Below are 27,112 nucleotides of genomic sequence, written 5' to 3' on the forward strand. Positions count from 1 at the left end.
AACCTAAAATAATAAACTTGTCTTATTTTTAACTATTTTGATAAACTTTTAAATAGAAGTCGAACTACGGGAGATTTCGGGAGGTATCAAATAAGAGAACATAAGATGAAAAAACACTAAATTTAACTCAAAATCTTAAGATAATAAGTTAATATGTCTCTTATCTTATAAATTCTTTATTCTTTCTTATTTTTTTTATGTGGGACTAATTTCATACATTCTTCACACTTATAATATTAACACAATTAATTATTGATCTGTCGAATTAAGAGATCCCATGAAAAATAAAAAAATACATTTATTTTCCCCTAAAGTTGAAATTCCTAACTTTGCAAATAAAATTGGTCTAGCCTTAAGCCACCCTCAAAAAGCAACTGTTTTTGGGTCATTTGCCATAATGGCATTCTTTTCTTGTACCCACAAAATGAGCCTCACCTTATTATAAGGTTCCTTGAGTGTGACATAACAGTCAATCCTAGCCCTTAATCTTTTCTCGTCCCCCACATACTCAAAAACCAACGGTCCATAAATCTCTTTCATCTCGCTTTTCTATTTGGACGGCACCACTATCGCCACCCTTTCTATTATTTCTTGTTGCTTTTTTTGTTAGGCTTTCCTACTTAATAATATAAACTTTTGCTAATCATTAAAAAAGCAAAATTAACAGGTCATCAATTATTTAATATATATTATATATATTACGTAGTAATTGAATATGGTGATAATTATACTTTATTATCACCACTATTGATAATCATATCAAAAAGCTTCCTCAAATTAAAAAATTATTTCCACAAGCTTCCTAATCCCATTCTATCAAAAAAAAAAAAAAAAAATCATATCATCAAGCTTTCGCTATATACTTTAATAGTTGCTTTTTTTTTTTTTTAATTTAAGTTTAAGATATCTACTCCTGAAATATTTTTCTAAAATTAATTCTTAACTTTAATAAATTGGTTAAAAATGTTTTTTTTGTCTTACAAAAGATCTTATTATTAATTCGTTTAATATTTACCCTACAAAATACAAATACTTTCACGGATTTTCTTTTATCAAACACAAAAAAATATTCTACCATCTTAAAAGTTCAATTTTTTTCAAAAAATATTTATTTAATTATTATGTTAAAAAAATCTTATAAAAATAAAAGTTAATTTATGCATAAGAGCACATAAATATACAGTATAAATTTTGAAAAATAACATAAAACATTCTATAACGCATAATAAAGTTACTAGAAATAGCCAAATTATAAAAAAGTTAGACATTGAATACGAATTTATAAGTTCAAATTTCATTAATATCAATAAAAAAAATAAATTCAGATATTTTTGGTCTATGATGACACTTTATATATATATATATATTGAGTTATTGACCATAATGGCTGATTTTTTTCTAACTTTCAAAGGGATAACAACATTACTCAAATTTGTAGATATTTATTTTATTTTTATCTATTTGGATAATTATTTGTTACGATGTGATGCGGATTTTTAGTAGAGTAAAACCGAATGATATATATAATATATAATATATATAATTAATAAAATAATTAATAATATTATATTATATCTATATTTTTATTTTAATTTATATTATATATATGATAATAATTATATAAATTTTAAAATTTAATTTTATTTATTAAATTTTAATAATTATAAAAACGAATACTACAATAATAAAAACAGATTAAAATATAATTTTTTATTATTTGTGAATAAAAACAAAATCTAATTTATGCGAATTATTGTAAAGCAGGATAAGTTCATCCCTGTCTATTTTATTATTACTTTTAACCTTTATTTAAATATATACGACCAGATTTTAAAAATTGGAATTATGATAACATCTTAAAATAAAAAAATTAAAAACTAAATCAGTTATTACATATTATTTTACGTATGTTTTAATTAAATAAAAAATTAATAATATAATTAAATTCATTATAAAAAATAATTAAATTTATAGTAGACAAAAAATTAATAAATTTATTTACAGTAGTATAATAAATAAATATATAAAATACGAAATATATATTTTTACAAGTGATTACTTATTTATTTACACATTTAATATAAATTATATAAAAGAAATAAGAAAAGAAAAGAAGAAAGTAGGTTAATATATATATTATTGTAATATTGTTATATATCTCTCTGCTTCTCTACTTCTCTTTTCTTTCTCTCTATCTGTCAACTCTCCAAAAAGCTTCGTTCCCTTCTCAGCCCCTCTTTCTCTTTCTCTTTCTCTTCTCTCAAAACCTTTTTCTCTTTCACTCTTAATATTACCAAAGCTTCAAAACGAAAACCAAAACGACGCCGCACAACGAGAAGAAGAAATTAAAAAAAAAAAAACACGCACACAAATACGTTAAAGGTAGCTACCAAACTTTCAAAATTCTCGTCTTCTCTCACGTTAATCGAATTCACTTCATGTTTTTCATCAACTACGCTTTATATTCGGAGCCGAATTGAGAGTAAGGAAATTTTTTTTTTCGATCAAAAACTTGTGAACACGGTTTTCCTTAGCTTCGGTTCATACTAATAATAAAATATATTTAAATAATTTTACGGAACTTACTACCGTGTTGAATTTTTAATTTGGATGATAATTAAGAATTTAATTAAATTTAGGGTGTGTTTGGTACTGGTTTGTTTGTGTTTTGTGGATTACATGTGATTATTATAATTATTTTTGTTTCTTTTTGCTATTTATTTTGTGATTGGTTTTTTGTGAATTTGTGTTGTTTCGTTTGTTTGAGTGATGAGTGCTGAAATTGCGGAGAACAAGTCTTTTGTGTGCGTGTTATGTGTTTTGTGTGGAGAGTATTTGAAGCAAAGTTGCGTCCTTTAATAACGAAGGAACCCCTCACTTTTTTTCTGGAACAAACCCTCCCTTTTATCGTTCAACTCTTTTTTTTCCCCCTTAATCTATATAAAAAAAAATAAAAAAGATTTGATATATATGTTTTTGGTTTCTGTTCTTCAGAATTTAATTTGTTTTCTGAGGAATTAGGTTCTTATTTTCTCCCTCTGTTTAAGTCATAAGATGAATAGATGATGCTGGTTTGTGGTTTTGGTGGTCATTGCAGCTTTGGGATTGAATTGGTCATCACATAATCATGTATTGATTCTGCTGTTATTTCTTTCTTTTTATCAATGTGTTGTATTTCCTTTTTTGATGTTATTGTTTTTTATGAAGATTTGTGGTCCTGGTTTGTTTGTTTAACATGGATAAATCCAGGCAGAATCATCCATATATATTATGTATATCATCTTGATGGTCCATATGAAGCTACAAAGAGTACTGTTTTGGTTCTCAAATTCAAAATAGGTGCCTTTGTTATATGATATGTAAATATTGATAGATTATAGTAACTTGTCTTATATATGTGTAATTTTTGTTTGTATTTATTTTATTTTAAAAAGAAAGAAAAAAGGTGTTGTTATTTGGGAGCAAGGCATGTCTATGTATATCCATTTGTTCATCTAACCTTAGAAGCTTTCTGCATGATTTCATCTTGCTATGGTTTGTGTTGACTGTTAACTGAACTCTTGTCTGTTTGCAGATATTTGGAAAATATGATTAACCGATTGGAATTTCATGTTTATCGTGTGAATTAGATTGATTATTTGAAAATATGAGTGAACGTTTTATCCTAATCAGCATTATCATTTTTTTTCTTCATTTACTGATGCAAAATAACATGTTGCAGATTTTGAAGGGATTAAAAAAATTGATGGATGACTATTCTGGAAAAAGAGCAATTGATGGGGTGGTAGTCCCTAAAAAGGGGATGGGCCATTTGTTTAGAGATTCTGCTAATACTAGAGATAGAAATGGTCAAGTGTGCAGCCGTCTTGGTTGCAGTAGTAAAGTCAACTCTCCTAAAGGTTCTCAAATTGGTTCTTCTGAAAAGGGTAAATCTTTGAGAACTTCTTTTCGAACTACATCCAGTGGTAAGGAAGCAATTGGAAGTTCTTCTAGAACTTTCACAGGGAATAATAACTCAGGAAAATCCCTTATAAAACCTCGGAAGACATTATCCTCTCAATTAGAGGCTGATTCTTCAGAAACTAGTAGTGTACATGATGATACAGAAGTTTCAAATCTCGCCCCTCCACCTGAAAACTTTCGGAGAGTGCTTCAAGCAGAAGTGGAAAATGTAGGATCTAGTAGTGTTGTGCAGATGGAAGTAGGGAGCTCTAGCGTAGCATCATCTAATACAGGATCACGGAGGAATTTCCATCCAAAGCCTGTTTTGCGTGGTCAAGAAACTAAAAGCAGCGGCGCAGCAACACGAGCCGGGACCAGTAGGTACGGATTAAGAAACCTCAGATGCAACTCCATATCTGATGTCGTCCCTGCTGGCTTTCAACCACCAGACTCAGCCAATAATAGAAGAAAGGATACAGTAAAAAAGAGAAACTGTGAAGGGGAAAGTAGTTCAACAGCTAGAGGGAAGAAGATCAATGGTTCTTCATTAGAAGGACGGAATTCTGGTCCTAGAAATGGTATATCTATCTCTGATTCAAGAAGACCCAGAAATATGCCATCTAATAATAGGGACAGGCCAGACAGCAATGTAATGTCAGTCAGAACACGGAGGCCGACTAATGGTAATGCGAGGGGAAGACTTTCTAACCAAAGTAATGCTAATCCCGTGGCATCGAATGAGCCTGTTGTCATGATGCCTACTTTGCCTCATTCGGGTGATCATAATGCTCCTGGTGTATTGCATCTCCCTTCTCCGGATGCTCCTTTAAGATGTCCTGTCTCTTACAATAGACCTGGTAGTAGCAGTGATGAACTGTATGGTATTATGCCTATGTCTCCCACAGCATATGGCATCACTCATTCTCTTATAAATCGGGACAACTTTCGACGACGCTATAACATGGATGGTATTGCAGAGGTAACTTCTATTCTAACCATGAGAATACATTTTCCTCCCTTTTTAATCATGGTAATTAATTATATTCTGTAATTATATGTAGGTATTGTTGGCACTTGAGAGAATTGAGCAAGATGTTGAGCTAACACACGAGGTAATTCTTCATCAATCTAAACATCTTTGACTTCAGCCATGGGTTATCTGACGCATTCATTTTGTGTATTTCAGCAAATTCTTTTACTTGAGTCGAACTTGCTCCTCACTGGACTAAACTTCTATGATCAACATAGAGACATGCGGTTGGACATTGATAACATGTCATATGAGGTTTGTTAATGTCATAAGGTGCCACAATTCAGTTTTTTAGTTACTTGCGTAGGTTATTGCCACATTTTTTGTAATGGTTTTGAGAGCATTCGTATTAGAGAACATATTCGGATGAATATATTCTTAATAATGCATATTAAAAGCGATGTTGAAGATTATATAACCTAGGTCTTATTGCTGCTTATTGACAGTATGTTTGATCTTCTACTTTTAAGGGAGAGATTTGATTTTTTTTTTTTTAAATTTTATTTTGTGATGTTTCATGATGGGATCATTATTATCCTTGATATTGCAAACAGTTATTTTGGAATTGCAAGGTTGTTCAGTTACTTTAGCTATTCTCACCTCTCCATTTTTGTTACATATAATAGGAACTATTAGCTTTGGAAGAGAGGATGGGTTCTGTGAGCACAGCTCTAACAGAGGAAGCATTATCAGAGTGCCTAAAGAGAAGTTTCTTCAAATCCTTACCTTCAGATGATGTAACTGAGACTCTCAATGGGAATAAGAATAAGGACGATACCAAATGTAGCATCTGTCAGGTTTTTCTTCTTTCCCCCTCATTTGATATTTGATAATTGCATCTTTTTATGTTTCTCATGGAGTTAGTGTGTGTTCGAGTGAGAAATGTTAATATGGATTTTAGTTTGTGGTGAATCATACGTGGGCCAATACATAAGCTGCAGTTTGTGTTACTAGAGAGTCCAATTTTAATGCACTGACGATTTAAAATAACTGACGAAATGCCAAAGCTTTTTAATTCCATGACAATTTAAGTACATTATTATTGTGGCACTACATTATCTGATTTATAATTATTGTGTAAAACTTCTACATGAGTATAGTAAAATCAAATTCACATCTAGACATTATTGGATACATTATTAATGTGACAATACATTATTTGATAATAGTGTCAACTTCTCTTACACTATGAGTGTATCAAAGTTAAATTCATATCTACATATTTATAAGGATTTACCGATTTAGGTTGCATGTGGTGTTAATATAGAGAAGTTTTATGCTGACCTAACTAACTATATGTTGCTAAATTGGCATAGATGTTGATTTACTTGTTCGCCATATTAGAATTTTTAAAATACACACACAAGCATCTTAATTAGTTGAGTGCGCAAACAATGTATAGCAATATCACTCTATGAGAAATGTTAGGGGACCAACACTTTGTGCCAACATTTTATTTTTATACTACGCCAAAAAAAAAAACATTTTATCTTTATACCATTAGGATTTAGGTTTTGTGATTTAGAATTTAGTATAAACATATCTTTGTTGGCCAAGTGTTCTTATTAGTAATGATATCTTTGCTGAATGGTTATATATGATGTTGCTATATATTATATATTATATAGGGTTTACAATTGAACTCTTTGAGATTACACTAACAAACAACATAACTGATTTACTTGGAAATGTAGGAGGAATATGTGGTTGGAGATGAGGTGGGGAATTTGCAATGTCAACATATGTACCATGTGGTTTGCATCCAACAATGGCTGAGGCTCAAGAACTGGTGCCCTATTTGCAAAGCATCAGTGGCAAAGTCATCAACTCCGCCGTCACCGCCGCCATCATCATCATCATCACCTTCATCCTATTGATGATTCCATGGTGTTAGGTCACACAGATGGAGGAAGACTCATTTTCTCTTTATCCGCCGTCTCTTCATTTTTTCTCACTCTCCTTTTTTCTTGTCACATTTGTACAAAATACAGTTTCTCCTCTCACCTCTTTCTTATTATTGGTCATTTTGTACATAGCCAATATTTTCGCACCAATTATATTACCTACTAATAATAATACAAGCTACTGGCTTGATAATAGACATTTGAACTACTGTGGAATAGGTGCCATCCAAATGTGTTCTTCCTCTTATAGTCTTAATGTTCTTTTGGATATATTAGATCACAACAACAATCTCAACATTATGTTTGTGATGAGCGATTTTAGAAGGATCAAGTTCTTCGAACAAAAGAATGAACGATAGTTTATGTACTTATTAAAATTTAGTCATTAATAAGCAAGGTTGTTAAATTTGCAAGTCTAAGTAAACTTGTAGAGTTGATCTAGATTCGACTTGTATGAGTTTACCTGTTGTGATTTTTTTTAAATATATATATACTCAAATCTAGGCTTATAAAATTAACCATTTCAACTTCAACACATAATAAATTAAAATAGTATTACAATTATAACAAGTATTTTAGAATACATATTTAAATTCTTTACAAGTATGTATCTAGTTTAACATATAACAAACAAATCAAAGTTTCATATAACCTAACAATAAATTGAAATTCTCCAATATCTTCATCTTCACCATTTTCGTAGAAAACATCATTTTCTTAAAGTTCAGGTTCGACATAACGAACAAGATCATCATCATTCACATTAATAAGGTTGTCCCTAAATCAAATAATCAACTATAAAATTTAGTCATTAATAATAGTAAGTTAAAATGTAGTTTAGAAGAGGACGAGAGGACGCGAGAAAACATCACAAGAAGGGAGCTCAAGCATAAATTCGCATGTACAAGAAGCAATAGAATTTGAAAATACAGGGGGAAGAGCAAGTGATTTGGCGATGGTAAAGGAAACATAAATTGAAGATAAAAGATTTTGGAAGCGAAGACGAACAATTTAGAATAATTTACGATGATGATGATGACGGGACAACGTTGTATGGGAACGTGAGAATGGTGGGCACAAGTAGGACTCATCCTTTAAATTGCTAATTATGGAATGCCAAGTCCTAATACAATTGAAAATTACAAATTATAGAAAGTTTTATTTTTTTATTTTTTTTCACACAAAATCTAAAAAAAATTAAAATAATAAAAAATATAATTATAAAAAATTAATAGTAACAATAAAAAAGTTATATTTCTATTTTTTATATCAAGAAAATATAAAATACATTAATTTAGTGTTTTTAAGATATAATATTTCTGTTCATATTTCATTTTATTTGATAAATATAATTTTGTCTCTATGTTTATGTTTCACTGTAAATACTAACTAAATCGCCTTAAAAGGATGAAAGAAAAGGACAAAATGATATGGGTTTGGCAGGAAGATGAAAGCTATAACAGATAGGGATAGGGTATGGAAAGATGCTGATGGAGAAGTCAACATGGGAAAGCTAATTCAGTTGTTGGACATCTCATGCTCTGACCCATGAAAATGCTACGGAAAGAATGGAGTAAGAAGCTGAGGAGGAGTTAGATGGACGGCCTGAAAAAGTAGGAGGGAGGAAACTGAAGGTGGCCTTAGTATGAGAAGGGACTCGAATCCAACACAGACAATTTTTCTTATAACAAGTGAACTACTTAAAATGATTTCTGTAATTTGACTTCTAATTTAATTTAATCTTTAAACTTTTAATTGACTATAATTATATCCTTAAAATTTTGATCCGTACTTCAATTTGGTTCTTTTGTTGATGCGACCAAATTCTTCATGGCATTAAATTAACCCCTCACAATTTGAACATAAAACCTAGCAGTTCCAATTCTCCCAAATTATAGTAGTTTTTTCAAGAGTTGGGAAGGATATTGGGGAGCAGCAGCCAAGACTCCGGTAGTTTTAATAGAGTTCGTTCGCATGGTGGCTGAGTGAAGAACGCACACCATGACAGAGGTGGGAAGGTTTTGCATTCGTGCGGTTATGGGTTGCGACCTGTTCTTCGATGGTCTGGGACGAATTCCAATCCATAGAAACTATTTTATGGATACCCTAAATATAATGTAAGTTGGTTGAATTGTTGTAACTATCTTATTTCTGAAATTCTTCTTGGTTTTGTAGTTGTTCTTCCTCCCAATTTTTTCTGGGTTTTTGGTGTTGTAGACTATCAGTAAGAGATGGTGCGACTTTTTTAAATGGGCAGATGTTGAAGAAGAGCCATAATTAAGAGAAATGAAACTCAAGTTAGTGAAGATTATTGGAAAATATTTGTAGGATGAAAAATTAGTGCAGTTGAAATTGAAAATAGAATATTAAAAATGCGGAATATTATGTTGTTTGTGTTTGTCATTATTTTTGGATTTGTGATTAGGTGGGATGAAATATATATAAATATGATATCAATTGTGTGAATGAAATATTGTTATGCATTTGATTTTTTTTTCAGAGCTAGAAGTTGATGACAAAATAGAAATAAAATTTTATGTTTTTTTGGATAATGATGTATTATGTGAAAGTTGTTTAAAACTGAGATTATATGAAAGAGGTATAAAATTTTATAAAATAAGTTATAAAAAAACAAAAGATAGTCATTCATTTAGTAATTCATAGTGATTAATAATTGTCATCGGTGATAAACAACATTAGCAATAGCAGTATATGTAACATACTACAATATTCCACATAACACAGTTTCAAAATATTCTACATAACAAAGTCTTTAAATGGAGCTCAGTACCGCGACGGATTAGTCCTTGACCTGCCGGGTTGGAGGATACCGTGGAAAACCAAAAAAAAGTCTTAAAATATCAAAAGAGCATAATTTGAAAAGACTCTCTACAAAATATGTCTCACACAACTTCTTCCAGTCAACATTGCAAATAGTATTCTATTTTATTGTTGGTGGTGTGAAGTTTGCGGTGAGAACGAATTTTATAAATTCTGCCAAGCGTACAGCTGTTCCAGAATTTGATTCTTGTATTGAGTCCATCTTAAAAGTTATTTTTTTCTTAGATTCCAGAATTTTCTCTTGCATTTGGTGTCTCCTTAAGTGCTGGTTCAGACTTAGGTGTGGGTTTAGGTGCTATTTTTGGTTGGACTATCTCCTTCAATGGGGAGTTGAAAACAGATTGAGGTGGGGAATTGGATGCTGCATTAGAAATGCCTTTAGTTGTGGAATTGATGGATGATTTGCTATGAGTTGTAGTAAATTCAGGTGGTTTAAGGTTGTTTTCTTCGGAAGGAATGATTGGTGTATCCTTTGGGCTAGATGTGGTCTCTTTGACATCTCTGTCTACACTAGTGGCATTGGGTGTTAACTCTATCAATTCAGGTGCTTCATCTACCATGGATTGAAAAACTACATGCTCATAGTATATGTGTGCATTCTTCCCTCATTATTCTTTGCATAGAAGCACATCTCTAGCAACTCTTTGTCATGACTTAGTGTTTGCAGTCCACTTTTTATAGGTCTACCAGGAACAAGCTACCAATACTCAACCATATTATCATAATCTAGGACTTTGTAATAATTTTTCGGTGAAAATACATCTAGTAAATTTTTATGCAGTCCAGTCAACTCATCAGTGTGATCATTATCATAAACCAAACTACCATTAGTTTGGTGACAAAACTACCTCCATAATGATACACAATCATTATACCATTATCCATTTATAAATAAAATTAAAAAAGACACAGATGATTAAAAGCAACACTAAGTTCAATATATTAAAAACAGTGATTCAGATTACAGACAATTCAATTGGGGTCTAGTTTTAATATATTGAATAAGTTAATCAATCAAAAGTGTTTTGACAAATATTAAAAAAAAGAGGTGTTAAAACTTAAATTTTAGAGTAGAGTATTTTGTTAAAGATGTCTAGTTTAAATCCAATGTCTTTCATGCAATACTTTCTCATTCCAATATAAATTAATTTTACCAAGACCAAGTTTCTACAATATTAAGAACTCTTACAACTGATTTTACCAAATTTCTATGATGTACAGTAATTGTATTCCTTCTACATTGCTATAATAATTTAAAATGACAAACTTATACGAGAATCATAGTTGCTACAGTAATACAATTATCTAAATATATGTAATTGTATTCTTTCTGTGATGTACAGTAATTATATTAGAGAACCATAAAAGAATAACATTGTCATTTTAAATTGATCAAGGAGTAATACAATTGCTCTAACGATATAAATATATGTAATTTGAACTGAAAAATAATGGACAAAAAATTAAAATGGAAAGATTGTTATTTTAAAATGGAATATAAGGGATTAATGACTATTTAAACGGACAAAGAATTAAAAAATTCAGTTGATCACAGTCACATATATACAAAAAAATAATAATAATTAAACCCTAGCATACAAGAATCCTACCATCACCAACAACCATAATCAATCAAAGTCTCCCAAAAATTTACTGATGAAGTAGAGTGAAAAAAACGAAAAACAAACCTCAATCAACATTTTGCAAAAAACAAAGCATTGTATGTTGAGAACATCGATTTTGTTACTAACCTCTTTTTAAAGAAATGGCTATGAAGGGGGCGAAACAAGTGAGAAAAGCTTTAAACATCAGTTAGTTACAACAACAACAATGGTTCTTTATTGACTCGACCTATACGAGAGGAGGAGGAGGAAGAAGAAGAATGGTTAATTGGAGTTTCACTTTTGACGTAGTTAACGTTTGAGTTTTTGTTTAACCCCCTTCTCATGTCACACGACGTTGTTTCGGTGCCAAGAGTTAAATGACATCGTTTAGACAATGTCAAGTGTCAATTGAAATTATCATGTCAGCTTTTCAGTGACAGAAAACGATGAAAGAGTCAAATTGAGACACAGGTCAAAATTTTAAGGTACAAATAGAGTCAATTGAAAATTTGAGAGCTAAATTGAGTTAGAATCATTTTGAGTATTAACTCCCATATCAAGTCATTGAATTTGTATGCACCAAGATATATAAGCATCTAATTCAATAGACTCTTTTGTTAAATATCTAAGACAACTTAGATAATGATGAAATTTTATGATCAAAATAAAGTTGTTTTAGACATCTTCTTAAGATGCTTCAAATTATAAAGTAGTGTTTTGAAGCCTTTGAAAAACTTGAAGATATAAATGAGCATAAAATTTAAAAAGTTGAGAGATTAAAATACATTGATATATACTGACTTGACTAAAATGCTTATATTTAATTTTAAAATAAATAAAAAAGTTACTATTAGAATAAATGTACAAAGAATATTATTTATATTTATCTTTTTTAGAATATAGTTTTGACTTAAACTTAATAACACAATTTAAAGACTTTAGATATTATTTTTTCAAGTGTTTTTTAGATTACAAAATGACACTTGAATGCAAAGGCTTCCAAATGTTGCGTTTGCTGTAATATGCTATATGAATTTCCTGAACATAGGTACAATTTTGTTTTTTATCAGTTGATGGTGTCATAAATGACTTTTATGTGCACAAGTAACCTCTTTAGCTGCGTCTTAGCTAGCAAGTATCATGATGCGTAGAGAAATGCTAGTATGCGTTTAGAGCACATTTGATGCATGTGGTAAGAGTAACTCTAACCCATTCAATCTTAATTTTTTTTAATAACTCTTAATTATTATTGTTGGTTGCTTTTAGAGCACTCTAGGATCATGGGAGAATTTCTCTAATTCATAACTTTCTTTTAGCTGATATAAGAAATGTTGTAAATTACTTGTTAGCAAAGTTGCGAGTGTTGTAACCAAGTTGAATTGATTTAGTAGTTAGCTCACTAGTCCACTTAAGTAAGTATCGAGAGTTTGAATTTTGCTTTATGCATATGATCATGTACCTGTGTGACAAACTTAATAGTATTTGAAACCCTCCATTAATAAAGTTATATTGGACATTTTGGCTTTGATTGCTTCAACTCTATGCTAATGGTGCAGTAACCGGACACTTTCCCATCATTGGACATAAAGTTAACGGTCAAACTGTATATCATAAGCTCCATACTTGCTATTTTTATTTTGTGTCTCAATGATCGCTTGATTGTCAAATTAAGATATGATTCTTTGGTTAGGCATATTGCTACATTAGTTCGTTTGGTTCAACTAAGAATGTGTTGTTTATGTATGGACGCACATATTGATTTAGGAAAATTCTGTGGTGTTGACCTCCTTTGTAAGCATGCTAAGTTGTCCAGACGCATCAACCTCATGGTAAGAGTGCTAGGTTAGGGTTCAGGGTTTGAATATATCCCGTTCTGACTAATCGGGCAAATGATGGGTAATTTCTATGTAATGCTAAGGAGGAGTTCGTGGTGTGAATATTCTTAATAATATTCAATATCCTCCTTTTTTGGTGGCGCTTTTAATTTTCATCATTCCCCTTTAATTAAATCGTCGTCCCATCAACTACTACTACTACCCATGACCAAAGCTTCATTAATAGCATATCAGCGATTAATTCTCTACTCTCACCAAAACGTATAACGGGAATCAACAACACTATGCCCTCACACGGTGTTCTCCCCAGGACACGCATGAACAACATAGCATGCTGACAGAGGGGGTCAGCACCACACAACTTCCCGCAAATTTTTGCTTCAAAAGTAACCCCAAGTTACATTTCATAAGATTAATACAATAGAAATAAAGTACGATGAACAATTAACTGAATTATTGAGAGTATTAGAGCAGAAAAGCTAAAGCATAAAAGAATTTAATTAGGAAACCAACTATTTTTCAACCAATATCAATCAATTTGATTTTTTTTTATTTAATTCTCAAACCCTACATTCTAAGAAGTGAAGGTTGAAAAAAATAATTTCCGAGTATACTCTCAAATGGTTTACTAATAATATATGTATGAAATATACTCACATCCCTTGTAGTTTATCAATATTATACTTACATCTAGCTTTTAGTTGACAATTATCACTTCTCTTAACGAACTTTTCACCATTTAAAATCATCCTTAACAGAAACATATGAAACATGTGAAAAATGACATAACCAAAACAGCTACCTAATTAGAAATTTGGAACAAGGTATCAAAGCCGTTCAAAGATCATAAGTCTTCTCTAACACATGCTCCATTGTATCTTTGGGACCAGCTGCAGAACATTGAAATGTAAACAAAGGATAAGAATTCCCCTCTACTATATCAAAAAATGACAGCAGCAATAAAAATAGAAGAGATATCAATGAAGAAAAGCTTTTCAATCGGTAAAGATCATGGGCTTTACACCATATTGATGCCAAACATTGAATTGTATCCCATAAAGCTTGTTTGTCCAAAAATTTGTAGTTGAATGTAAGCAGAGTGCCCTCCAACCAAATACTCCACATAGTGGTGTAAACTACACACTGCCACATAGACTTGCCTTTTTCCTACTTCCAAAATGAATAAACCTAATTAATAGGAATTGGTCCAAGCCTCCAAGGTATAAACTGGAATATTATTATTCCCATTGAATTCATAGATCCCCCCTTAAGTTTAGCAGAGTTACTGCATTTGAAGCAAGAGGTATAAACAGGAGAATATGCCAACTGCCAAGATACAAATACAAAGACAATGAGACAGCAAAGATAGAGAGAATACAGAGGAAACCCGTCCTAGGATGATAAAGGCAATTTGCTTGACTTTGTAACTATATATTCTCCTAACAATTCTGTGTCCCTCAAGGTTTCAGTATTTCTATCATGGAAGTTCGCTAAATGCAGGTTTAGAACTCCCATCAAGTATCAAGTACCTTGCCTATAACCTAACTTTTAACTGAAAGAGTATCACAAAAAACTTGAATTGATCAATCTAAATTACTGGGATAAATGCATTACTCAGTAAATCTTATTTGCAGTTCTTCAACCACTCTGAATACCTTCTAAGTTCTCTTAGGATGTCTATGACTCATTCAATTGTGAATTTATGATCTTTTCATTACAACCATTGTTCTTAATAGGATTCACAATGATGATGTGCTAAACCACTGAAGTTTGCAGACCTCCAAAGCACTCTTCGTAGTGCTAAAACCAATGTTTTCTGAGTCTGAGATTAATAACCACAAATTTATTTAATACCCTGTCAATACTCTTTTTCATTCTTTTCCTATATAAAACACTAAATATCTTTGTATTATGTCAAGAGGTATCGTATATATTTTCCTCAGCCAAAATCCAGGATCAAACAGCCAACTAAAGGACATGAAATAAAACTGCTACTAAAAAACTCGCTATGTTACATCAGTTTCTTTTGAAATACATCATCCCACACCACCAGCATGGAGCATCCATTAACATCGACAAAGCAATAAAACATCATGTATTCATGTATAATGTTAGTATGTTACTAACCTTGTCTTAATTCAAGCCCTGGAAGTTGTACTACTTGAACCTCCCATAATACCATTGTTATTATCCATGACAGCATGAACTTCCCTTGCTGCAGCTATGGCAGAATCCGCCCTCTTAACAATTTTCTGAAGCTCCCCAATTTTCTCAGATAACGATGTAACATTTGTGCTGGTTGATTGAACCAACTGATTCGCAGTCTCTAGAGCAGTGCACAGCTAAATAAACCCCACAAAAATTATTAATGAAAAAGAGCAAGATCCATCAATCACACCATAAAAGTAATACTACCAACAATATTTAACTTGGTTATTTGAATTCTAGTACTGCAACATAATTTTTTAATTACCATTCCAATTTTACATTTTTATATCATTAGGATTTATCTTAAAAATCACCTAGCTAATAAGTGATAACAAATAACCAAATAACAACGACAACAACAACAAAGTCTTGTCCACTAAGTGGGGTCGGCTAACAAATAACCAAATAGATAGATTAAATTCTGACAAGGACACTATTAGTGAGAGTTAATCACTTATCAGGAGTCGGTGACTCTTGTAGATATTGATGGTTTTATTTTAGCTCTACATACCAAAAATCATGCATCTTGTAACACTAAATTCAAATTGTCAATTTTCTCCAAATCCACTGATTCTCTTGATTCTAGAAGATTTTTTAATGTTCATGTATCTAATTATGTAATGACACATTAACAAAAATAACTAGCTTTTAGGTTGAAACTTAAATGATAATCTAAAAGAATAGTACGTCAAAATTAAACTCTAATTTCGTAACCTCATATCAGCAAAAATTATTACTTTTTATAATATATTGCATCAAAATTACACTCCTCGTATCAGCAAAAATTATTACTTTTTTATAATATATTGCATCAAAATTACACTTTTTATAATGTATTGCATCAAAATGACACTCTTATACTAAACTTATATTATAGCTATCTCAATTTACTTACCTTTAAGGTTAGAGAAGTCCAAGAATGATCGGTGCCAGCAAGTGCCGAAACCAAGTGATCATAGTTTTCCTGAAAACGAATGAGAAATTAGAGCAATGGAATAGAGATGGATGGTGAATTAGTGCGAAACGACGAAAAGTGTAAGGTGCTGAACCTGGAAGAGTTTGGTAAGGTCAGGGACATGAGAATCGCCTTCTAGATCTAAAAGGCAAGTGGAAGCAGGAGGCTTTTCGTGGCGGCGATATTCCGCCACCGGTGACACCACCACGGCGGCGTCTCCTTCTTCTCCGACGTCGCTGAGGAGATCTCCGAGGCATAGGAGGGGCCCACCAATTCCTCTCATTTTTTCGTTTCGTTATGAAGAGCGAAATTTCCGGAAACGTTTATTGTTTTTCCAGAAATCGGTTTTTCTGAGAATATTATCAACAGGGCCCAATAAGCACATTTCGGCCCATTATGTTGGGCCGAGCCCAATTTATAAAATGTTTCCAATTTTCTCCGCAGTGGGAAGACTGAGAGCTTGTCCACCCCTATTGTGTTTGTGTTCTTCGCTCATTGCTACTACCGCGGCATTCATCACTACGAAGAAGAAGAAGAAGAAGAAGAAGAAGAAAACAAACACATGGATAGCGACATCGATGAATCCCTTCGAAAGAGGCCTCGAAAATATCCATTCTCTACCAATTCCTCTTCTCGCAAGGTCTCTTATCCATTCTTTCTTTCATCTTCTCTCTTTGTTTTGTTGTTAATTAATTTCTTGTTACGGTAGTGAATTCCGGGGCCTTTCTATGCATTCCTTTCAATTTTTTGCTGTTATCATTGCAATAAGAAACCCTAATGCGGTGTTTCTTCATGTGATTTCACTGTTGTTAGTTAGAATTCTATAGTAGAACATCGTTTTTAAGTTTATTTATTTACTATTTGGTTTGTTTTGTATAGTTATAGATATCCGAGTAATTTATTCACCATGAATTTATGGTGGTCTTGTAGATGTTGACATGTGGTGCTTTCATTGCTCCACAATTAATCCTTTTTTGGTGACTGAGATCCCTAAGAAGGAATAATTTGACCTAACTTTTACAGTTTTACACAGTGTCTAATTAAGGATTACGCAATAGATAGGAGTGCAATTTTCAATTTTAAATTAAGAAGGTTTTTAGTTACACCAATTTGGAGGGTTTATCAACTTTCTTTTGTCAAGGACCACTTTGAAGCTTTACTGTTTCTTCCTTTCTTTACCTCCTCTTTCTACTGAGATTATTGTACAACCATGCAGCAAATTGAACTATATGCTGGGCGGCCATATGTATTATGCAGTTAAAGGGGGTAGTGGTAATGGTTCTCAGTTCTCACCTCAATAAGTGCTGGTTGGTTTGGATGTCTATTTGTTGTTTCTTTTCTCATTTATTATAATTGCTCTCCTCATTGTTAATTTGGGATTGATGAGCATGAATAAGGGGGAAAAAGAGCTTTGTGTATTGCATTATTGCAATGTTTCCTGCAGTTTTAATCTCTTTGTATTTATTTAACTTTTGTTTGGTGGCTGTCGGGGTAGTCAACATGCTGGGAACATTGATAGGCTTAGGATTTTCAGCATCCAGCTGCTGCATTAGTGCTGTCATGTGGGGGAGAGTAGGCTGAGGTTGAGGTGGCTACCCATAAAACTGCATCATTTTGATTTGGTGAGGTAATCAGGCCATTCATTGAAGTGATGATGGGTATATTTGGAAAGAAGTATTAGAAACTTTTTTTATATAACGGCAAAACATGGCCAAAATCAGATAAATACAAATTAAACCATGATAATACTTTAAAACATAATGTTATCTGAATTAATGATTCTAGAAACATAATGATGTAAGTGCACGATGAACCAAATTCTAGTTGAAGATAGTAAATATGAGAATAAAAGAGATAAATGGTGTAAATCAATAGCTTCAGTACAGAATTAGATAATTAGGCTGTGAATATGAGCATGGAATCAGATGTAAAAGCTTCAGCTCTGGACTGTATAGTCCAGATCTTCTTTCAGTGATTTTCATTTTGGGTTGCTAGGTGATAATCAAGTTCATACAGGTTTAGGAACAAGGTACCTGTTAGATTAATTACCCATTGGCTTAAAATGCTTGACCTAGTAACATTGTGGAATTTGCCTTATGATCTGATGCGGTGGAGCTGTTTCTACTATACCTGAGTATGTAGGGAGCTTTACCATCAACTGGCTTTCATACCTTTAATTATGATTTATAGCCATATGGTTGACCTTCATGATACATGATAATTTGATGTTGTATGCCATGTTTAATGCAGATAAACTTAGAATCCCCTGTAGGCTTGTTACGTAACAAAGAAAGTGAAGTCTAAAGAATTAGATGACGGCGACAGCCTGATGTTATCACATAGGTGTTATTTGAAATGATAAAAATATATATCTGTCTTCTTGACTCCTGTCAATATGGCACTACTAGTTGGTTACATGTAATTATTAAGGATGGTTATAGATAGGTATAAGTTTCCATTTTGCTTTTTTATTGCTGGATAAATACTCGTTTGATGCATGGGCATGGAGTTTTAGAAAAGGAACTAAAATGTTTAAAGTCCAAATTATTTAATAAGATGATAATGCATTATTTCTGTGCACAGCTATGGGGATGGAGATTTGAAATTTTGAATTGTTCATGATGTTTTGGAAGCCTGAAAATTCCAATAGTAGAACAAGATGTTAATCCATTCTTTACATGAATAAGATATTTAATGAAGATTCAAATTTCGAATTGTTTATAAACAGACAGGAATAGAATTTTAACTTTTAAGCTTTTGTAATCAAAATTAGTGTCACAAGCTAAAGCTGCCTCTTAGAATTCTACAATCGCAGTTGTCAATCTATATGACTATATATTACACTTGTGTGAAAACAAAATATCCTGTGATTGCTTTGTAAAGTTAAACTTTGTATGATGTTAGTGTGTCTTTTACCATGTACAGTGTTTTCAACTAGATTTGAATATTTTTTTAGTTACATATTTCCCTTGTTATATGCAATATTAATTTTCTTTCTTTCTTTCTTAGCTGAAACTGTTTTTGGGTTCTCTTTTTTCCAGAGTTTTATGCAAGATGATGATAATCGACTGGAGATTACTAAGGCTAAATGTAAGTCTCTAATCTGGTTTTCATTTGCATTTCTTCCTTTTTCTACATGATTTAGAAGTTATACCATTTGTTTTTATGCCAGTTGGAAGCTTGCTTAAAAGACACGGAGATTTGACAGAGCGTCTTTCTAGGTAAAAATGCTTTGAAGATGAGGACTGTTTTGTAGTTCAATACTTCATTTCATTTTTGAAAAGACACAATTGCACCTAATTGAACTGCCAGTTAATATTAATATTTGTAGAACTGATTGAAGTTGTTCATGATCCATGGTGATGCTAAAGAATGTGAAGGACATTTGTTACTGGATATGATTTAGAATATTCTTTCAACATGTTTATCTCTGTCAAATGCTGTATGCTGTGGTATCAAATTTTTACATGAATTTGCTGGGTTTGCAGGGATTCTGACAAGATAATATTTGAACGCTTACAGAAAGAATTTGAAGCTGCAAGAGCTTCTCAAACTGAAGGTAGCTTTGATTTTGATGTTTGCAAATTCTTTAATAAATAGTGGATAGTGATCTGGCTCCGCCTTGGTTCAAGTTTCATGTCCATTGATTAAGCTGCTTTTCTTGGTGTGTGTTTGCATATATCCCCTCTCACTGTCTTTGGGGGAGCATGGGATGAGGTGCTGATTGGATTAATTAGAGATAGGACAACTGATAAGGCATCATATTATACAAATGGCAGAATAATATTTTTCTATACCGTGTATCTTAGCTCAGCTTAAATAGAGGCTGATCTTTCAGTGCTTGGCTATTGGTTGGTTGAAGTAATACTGTTCACAAATCAAAAATCAAAATCTCTGCATTTTGTGTTTTGGACTAGCAAGTATTTAACAGGACCAAAACAAAAGAATTAAATCATGATCCTGTTATTGTTAACTAATTATATAGAATCATTATCAGGGTCATTTTTGCATGGACAACCTAAGGGAATTGAACAGAGGATGAGATATAGCATAGTTTAAAGCATTTTTTTTAAAGCTTAACGAGAGAAAACTGGGAAAGTCTTAATATTTAAATCCTGGTTCACTTGATGAGATTCACTTTTATTATATTTCTTCAAGTACTTATTCTCTTCATTTATATCTTCAATTGCTATCTTGTTTATTGGAAATTATATATTCAGGAAAATTATGTCTTTACTCCTTCTTTCCCTTCCATCCTTTATTTTTCTTTTGGCAGAGATATGTTTGGACAAGGAACAGTGGAATGATGGTCTACTAGCTACAATAAGAGAGCGGGTATGGATTTGTGATTTTTACCTTTTTCTTCTCATTTGTATTCTGATATTTGACTTTGATGACCTCCATTATCAATTGTGTTTTCAATTTCATTGTTGACATTAGTAATAATGTGAAACAGTAAAATGTGTTCCCTATCAGGTGCATATGGAGGCAGACAGAAAAGCAATGTCTGGGGATGCTAACCTTTTGCCTTCTCCTCAGGAAAAGATTACTTATAAAATTGGAAACAAGGTAAGTAGTATATGAATGCTGCATCCTGAATCACATTTCACTCATGAGACTAGTTAATTTTCAGTAACTGCACCTAAAAGTTGAATGTTTGTAAGCTTATAGACACAGAAGCTTTAGAGCAATGGTAGGCCGATGATATGAGCTTGGAGGTTAGAAGTTGGAGTCATAGATATTCTTATTCATTAGCATGCATAAATAAGTTTGTAAACATGGGTTGCATTACTTAATGTGGATTTTGATCCATAACATAATTGATTCTTCATGATACTAAAATTACTCATGCTTGCTCAAGCATTCTAGGGGATATATATGCTAAGTTACTAATTGCATTGGAAATTAATGGGGGGATTCTATTATGGGGCTGAGTTGTTGGTTTTCAGATTTGATTTTGACAGAGGTATCAATAATCCCCTAGAAACTATTGAGTATTGAGTATTCTCTTGTTATCTTACCTGGAAAAGTGTTTGTATGTCTTCATCAGTAATGCGGTATCATTCATAGTTTTCAAGTACACTGTAGGCAGTTGTATGGTTGATTAGTGCTATGTTTATTAGTTCTCTTTGAAATTATGCTTATGGTTGTTTCATGGGAGTTGCTATCTCTGATAATATGATTATTTCATGGTAGTTGCTATCACTTTGATAATATGCTTGTGGTTGTTTCATGGGAGTACACTGTATACTTTTCTAGTTTTTTTCATGCTTCTCATATGTTGTCTTTCCCGAATTGTCCCACTTGTTGCATTTTCTCTTTTTGTTTGCTAATAATATTGTTTCTTTATCCTCTTCCTGCTTCCGTGAAAAGTTGGTGATTTTCCCAGGAGTTTGCTTTGACAGCATTGTCATTGCTGTACTTAGTTGTCACTTCTCTGTTAACTTCACAACTAGATGGTCATTTTTCATATTGATTGTTATTTGGAAGCAGGTAATTTGCTGTTTGGAAGGGGCAAGAATTGGCATACAGTATGAGACGTCTTTTGCTGGTAATTTGAAAAATACAAATTGCTCTTGACAAACTTAACACGAGTATGTTATTTAACTCGTAAGATGACAATGTTAGGAATGGCAAGATGTAGGCTGGACCTTTTTGTACCTGCCCTTTATCTTTTCCATTTTGTCTTTGTTTTTCCTTTGTCATTAATTCCTGCTCATTTATTGCCAGGTGAACCTTGTGAGTTGTACCATTGTGTATTAGAGAGCAAGTCATTTCTTGAAAAAATGACTGTCCTTGAACACACAGTTCCATTTTTCTTGCCAATACGAGAAATAGAAAATGATCTCCTTTCATCCAACGCAATGGTATGGCAAATTATCTGTGTTGACTCTGCACCAATTTTCTCTCTGTTTTCTTTTAATTTATTTTTTTATTTATAAACGTTTCTTATTGGTTTGCTTTCAGAAATTCATAGATCACATTGGAGAGCTTCTGCAGGCATATGTGGATAGACGGGAACAGGTAGATGATGCATGTATGTAATAATTAAGAGGTTTAATATGCTTTTTTTCTTTTTTTTTTTTGCAACCGATGTGTCCTAATTTGCATGATCTTACTATTATACATGTGGAGTAAAAGCTTACACATCTTCAAGTATTTATTATGGAAGAATGAATGGCCTAAGATGTTTGTAGCAAGTTCTTTCTGATTACCTGAAAACATCCATAAAACAACATATTAACATTTGGTTTTTATTATCAGTGGGATATGCTTTACGTAAGTGCAAAGTACATGTACCTTTTTTGAGGTGTGATGATCTCACATTTTATCCCCAACAATGTTTTAGTTGACACTTACATCCCTTAATTTATTTGAAGAATTTAGGGTATGATAGCCATTTTATATAGTTTTAATATATCTTTTTTATAAAAAAAGATATAGGGATTAGTGTGATGTCTTTAAATAGTTAAGGGAAATAAGGGTTAATTTGAAAACTTGAGGGGGTAATATGTATAATACTTTGTTCATTGATTTGTAACTAAATTTTCTATGATATGAGAAAATTCACTTGCATGATTTTCTTGGGCAGTCATTATTATCTTTGACTGATATGCTTTTTTTTTCATGTAATATTATTTACATGGAATATGAGCTGAAGCTAAGGACTCATTTGTATTCTTTATATCTGATCTAATATGATGCAATACATCCGGTTATAGCTAATTACCTGCTAAATAAAAATTAACTAACTATGTTGAACCTATTTACCTATAAATTATATTTTTCTGATATAATCAAACAATAATCCCCCACTTCTTTCTTCTCTTCTAAATATCATGCAGGTTAGACTTATAAAGGAAATTTATGGAAATCAAATTAGGGAGCTGTATCATAGTCTTCCTTATCACATGGTTGAATTTGTGCGGGTTGATTTTGATTGGTGAGTATCATTTAGTGATCTGTTTCTTCCTCTTTTTATTTGTTTTTTATGTTTTGCATTTAGTATTTTTTAGCTTGTTAAAGTTATCCCTCTCACTTCCCAAAACAAATGTTGATTTTGGGTTTCTTTAACTTATTATTGAATAGTTGAATAAACTGTTAGTAAGGTGAAGTGAAAATGGTTGTGCAGCAAGCATCATACTGCAGTGGTGGTGTGGCCTTTTCTCCATTTGTTTCTTTTCTTTTTTTTTTCCTTTTTTTTGGCAAATGCTACTTTATAATAAAAAAAGAAAGAAGAAATTAAGGGCATGTTTATGTGTGATATGATGCTTAAAGGTCAAAAGGGGGAAGTTAGCAGTGATTTTGCTTCCAAATGCGCTTAGTACATTTTGTCTGAACTTCAGATTAGGGTTTGTCTGGAATTAATTTACTAGTACGTTCTTCAGCAATTCATCTTTCCTTCAGTTAAGTTATGCAGAAAATTGAGAACCAGAGTTTACAGACTTGTTCAAAATCAAGATTCAAACTTTTGGAGTCTTGTACTTTTGTAACTATTATGAGTAGTCACTTTTATATGTTACAAAATGATCATGTATATGGTTTTCCCTATGGCAATCAACTTGATGCAAAAAGCAGAAAAAAAAAAAAGAAAACTGAAAGTATTATTCACTGAAGAATTCGTTTTCTTTTGCAGCAAGATAACAGTCAGTCTTCGATATGCGGATCTCACTTCACTTCTTCCAACTCGAATCTCGGTGTTAGCTTGGCCAATGTTCAAGAAAAACTCTGCTAGTTCTGCATCACTGAGCAGGAAGGAAGATGGAGTCTCAGGAACTCAAGCTCCTCCAATTCGGCTAACCTACGCAGAAGATGCCTTACGAAGCATGAGTTTACCAGAAGGTAAAAACTACACAACTTGGCTTAGTTTCCAACAATCTAACGTATTTTTGTCGTTTATTTCTCTTGTCTCCAGTAAAACCTTGTCCTAATTGGATATTTGGAACTGCGTGACAGTTTGACAGCTACTATAATGTACTACCTCTGGTTATAAATTATTGTTCATTTCGAATTATACACAGAAATTAAGAAAATAATTAAGAAGCATCACAATGTAAAAGTAGTTTTGGTACATTTTACAAAACTAGCCTCATGGCATAACTTCTCCTTTTTAATTATTTCTTTCCATTATACTCTCCCCTTAGAAAAGAAAAATAAGGTTACCCACAATTTTGTATTAAACAATTATTTGTGGGAAAAAAAAGAAAACTTCAAATTGGGCAGTTATTTTCAACCAGAACTAGTAATGAACATGTGTTCCTCTCGCCTTTCTTACTTGTGATGTTATGTTATTTGTTTCCCATTCCCAGCATATGCGGAAATTGTATTAAATCTACCTCAAGAGCTTCAACAGGTGAATCAGCAAAGAGGCCTCACCTAGGGCTTTGGCTTTTCTGCATTCCAGATTTATCTGTACAAATTCTTAGTAGAGTATGTTACGATATGTTAGAAAAACAACCGAGAAATTTTTACCCACCATTTGTATTTTGTCCCCTCATTGTTCCATGAATACTGGTGTCTTGTATCATTAGTACCACTAGACAGTCAAAACTTAGTTATAGTTCATCTTTCCTTCACTATTGAACTCTTATGTATGCAATTTAGTTTCATTTAATTAGTTCTCAATCATTACAGTCCAATACATTAGGAATTAAGGAGTAATACACGAGACAAGGTATTGGCACACGTGTTACACGTATGGTTGCAGGAATTGTGATTAAACTCAATCAAATATTTAAGAGTATAAACAATTATTGCCTCACCACAAATTAACTTGACTTTTTTTCTTGCTCTAATACTTTTTATTAACTGTTGTCCAAACATAAAAGATATTACGCAGACTAAACTGTTGTAGTTTTGTATATACAAAATATTTTACTAATTATATCTTTTCCGGAAATGAAAATATTCTTAAAAAATTTGAGAATAACGTGTCGAGATGGTATCCTTAATAACTCGTTCTTTTCGGTATTACTATCCTTAATAACTTTTATCAGCGCAATGTCTGAGTGCCAGAAAAAGAGAATGCGCAAAAAAAAAAAAAAAAAAAGAATGGTGGTTAAAGCATGGAACATATTCTGATAATTTTGTTTTTGGTGGGGTGTTATCATGAGCTTTGAACATATTCCGAACACATCCTCGTTACGTTACCAGTCTTTCGACTAGAATCGCTTTGTAAAAAGTCTTGAGGGTGGAGTAACAACTAAAATGTTTATACTGATGTAATTTCTTAATATTTATTCCATCTATAAAGGAAGAGGTTAATCTGATAAGTGATTACGACAGGGATACTTTGGATAATTGACTTGAGAGTGCTGAGATGATATGTAACAAAGGTCTTTAAGTTGTGTTTATTTATTGAGATATAGATACTAATGGTTAGATATGGTGGTATATATTTGTTTAGACACAGATTTGGATAGATATAATAATACATAGATACACACAAAATACATGTATTTAATATTTTTTTAAAGTTGAGATACAGAGACATAATACATAGGACACAAAATTTAACCTTTTTATTTCTAATTATTTTTAAAATTATCAATGCATAAAACACAAAAAATAGAATAAAATTGATATTTAATTTATATATATGTATCTTGTACATTATTATTAAATATATTATAAAATTTATGTATCTTTATATTTATGTATTTTGTATATTTGTGTATATATGCATGAGTCTCAAAGATATTAAGCAAACGAGCTTTAGTATACATGTAAAGACTCCAGTATTTGAATATTAAGGAAATAAATCTGAATAAAATATCAAATAACGTATACTTGAAAGTATTACTTAAGTATTTATAGAGCATCAGAGGGCAAAGGCAGTGCGTGTACATCTTAGAGCAATTTTGGTGTGGAGAATTATCTATCTATAATGTCTATTTATGGTTTACTTGTCATAAACAATAACTTTATATAAATTTTTGTGTCATAAATAATAAATAAGAACTAAAAATATTTCTCTCTTTCCAATTAAAAAAAAAAGACTCACTTTGATTTTTATTATAGTCTCATCGATTGAATTAAATAAAAATAAATTAATATAGTTATTAAATTAATTTTTATAATAATATCATTTAAATTTATAAATTAAAAAATAATTTATTATTATAAATTAATAGAAGAAAAAAATTAAATAACTTCATAAATAATAGTAATAATAAACCATATATAATTTGAGTTTCAACTAATTAGCAACATTATATAATTTAAAAGAATATATAATTAAACTCTATGGACTAAATTTTTCATAAGAGCCGTAGATCAAAGTTCAAAATGTTTCACGTTTTGGTCTGTACTAACTAGGGTGTGTTTGGGAAACCCGTTGGAAGAGAAGAAGCACGTTTAAATTTCTTGAAAGTTTCAACTTTTGGTTTGGCAAATTTTTTTCTCACGAACGCAGAAGTGATTCTGCTGCCAAAACCAGCGTTTACAAGAAGCAACTATTTTTAGCTTCTGCGTTTTCTTAACGGGCTTTTAGCCATAGATATTAACCTTTTATTTATTTTTTACCAACTTTATCCTTTGTATATGTTATTGTATTATTTATAAAATTCTTGTTATTTCTATTTATATGAGCTCTAATTTTCTATTATTTATTATTTTTATTTTTTTAACTATTTGTTTGACATTATACACTTTTATAATCGTGATTTTATGTATTATGTTTGTTATTATCTTTTTATATATGATTTATTAATTCTATTAGGTAAAGTAAATTAAATAAAAAAATTAACTGTAAATAATAATAATAGTAAAAAATTATAACATACTAAAAAAAG

General features: G+C 31.6%; 3 protein-coding genes across 5 annotated transcripts; 2 read left to right on the top strand and 1 right to left on the bottom strand.

Annotated features, from left to right (window-relative positions):
* Positions 1-2,170: 2,170 nt before the first annotated feature.
* On the top strand, positions 2,171-7,236 carry LOC130944385 (probable E3 ubiquitin-protein ligase RHG1A). Of its 3 annotated transcripts, none has more exons than XM_057872694.1 (6): positions 2,171-2,382; positions 3,722-4,921; positions 5,004-5,054; positions 5,129-5,227; positions 5,599-5,769; positions 6,667-7,235. In XM_057872694.1, exons 2-6 carry the CDS (start codon positions 3,746-3,748, stop codon positions 6,847-6,849), a joined length of 1,680 nt encoding a protein of 559 aa, XP_057728677.1. In that variant the 5' UTR covers positions 2,171-2,382; positions 3,722-3,745; the 3' UTR covers positions 6,850-7,235. The 3 variants fall into 3 exon arrangements, with proteins under 3 accessions (XP_057728677.1, XP_057728676.1, XP_057728679.1); XM_057872693.1 differs by having other exon boundaries at positions 2,177-2,482; positions 6,667-7,236; XM_057872696.1 differs by lacking the exon at positions 2,171-2,382 and adding an exon at positions 2,658-3,129 and having other exon boundaries at positions 6,667-7,236.
* A 6,505-nt stretch (positions 7,237-13,741) lies between these two features.
* Positions 13,742-16,659, bottom strand: LOC130944802 (uncharacterized). Its single transcript, XM_057873337.1, has 4 exons — positions 16,414-16,659; positions 16,260-16,328; positions 15,284-15,498; positions 13,742-14,046 (listed from the first exon to the last, which is right to left on the bottom strand). The coding sequence occupies exons 1-3, from the start codon at positions 16,600-16,602 to the stop codon at positions 15,295-15,297; spliced, it is 462 nt and encodes a 153-aa protein (XP_057729320.1). The 5' UTR covers positions 16,603-16,659; the 3' UTR covers positions 13,742-14,046; positions 15,284-15,294.
* Positions 16,660-16,752: 93 nt separating this feature from the next.
* LOC130944801 (uncharacterized) lies at positions 16,753-24,944 on the top strand. Its single transcript, XM_057873336.1, has 12 exons — positions 16,753-16,959; positions 19,361-19,409; positions 19,492-19,540; positions 19,808-19,878; positions 20,596-20,654; positions 20,796-20,888; positions 21,813-21,870; positions 22,050-22,186; positions 22,287-22,343; positions 23,165-23,262; positions 23,956-24,161; positions 24,629-24,944. The coding sequence occupies exons 1-12, from the start codon at positions 16,882-16,884 to the stop codon at positions 24,697-24,699; spliced, it is 1,026 nt and encodes a 341-aa protein (XP_057729319.1). The 5' UTR covers positions 16,753-16,881; the 3' UTR covers positions 24,700-24,944.
* The last annotated feature ends 2,168 nt before the right edge of the window (positions 24,945-27,112 follow it).

The sequence above is a fragment of the Arachis stenosperma genome, chromosome 8 (assembly GCF_014773155.1).
Source record: "Arachis stenosperma cultivar V10309 chromosome 8, arast.V10309.gnm1.PFL2, whole genome shotgun sequence".
NCBI classification, from domain to species: domain Eukaryota; kingdom Viridiplantae; phylum Streptophyta; class Magnoliopsida; order Fabales; family Fabaceae; genus Arachis; species Arachis stenosperma.

What these genes read in the sequence shown, in the direction of transcription:
- LOC130944385 (XM_057872694.1), top strand. Translation starts at nt 3,746, where the DNA reads ATGGATGACTATTCTGGAAAAAGAGCAATTGATGGGGTGGTAGTCCCT. An exon ending in ATGTTGAGCTAACACACGAG is followed by an intron (nt 5,055 to 5,128) that starts GTAATTCTTCAT and finishes TGTGTATTTCAG; the next exon opens with CAAATTCTTTTACTTGAGTC. An exon ending in TTGATAACATGTCATATGAG is followed by an intron (nt 5,228 to 5,598) that starts GTTTGTTAATGT and finishes TACATATAATAG; the next exon opens with GAACTATTAGCTTTGGAAGA.
- LOC130944802 (XM_057873337.1), bottom strand. Translation starts at nt 16,602, where the DNA reads ATGAGAGGAATTGGTGGGCCCCTCCTATGCCTCGGAGATCTCCTCAGC. An exon ending in ACCTTACCAAACTCTTCCAG is followed by an intron (nt 16,329 to 16,413) that starts GTTCAGCACCTT and finishes ATTCGTTTTCAG; the next exon opens with GAAAACTATGATCACTTGGT. An exon ending in GGACTTCTCTAACCTTAAAG is followed by an intron (nt 15,499 to 16,259) that starts GTAAGTAAATTG and finishes GGGTTTATTTAG; the next exon opens with CTGTGCACTGCTCTAGAGAC.
- LOC130944801 (XM_057873336.1), top strand. Translation starts at nt 16,882, where the DNA reads ATGGATAGCGACATCGATGAATCCCTTCGAAAGAGGCCTCGAAAATAT. An exon ending in CTTATAAAATTGGAAACAAG is followed by an intron (nt 20,889 to 21,812) that starts GTAAGTAGTATA and finishes ATTTGGAAGCAG; the next exon opens with GTAATTTGCTGTTTGGAAGG. An exon ending in GTGCGGGTTGATTTTGATTG is followed by an intron (nt 23,263 to 23,955) that starts GTGAGTATCATT and finishes TTTCTTTTGCAG; the next exon opens with CAAGATAACAGTCAGTCTTC.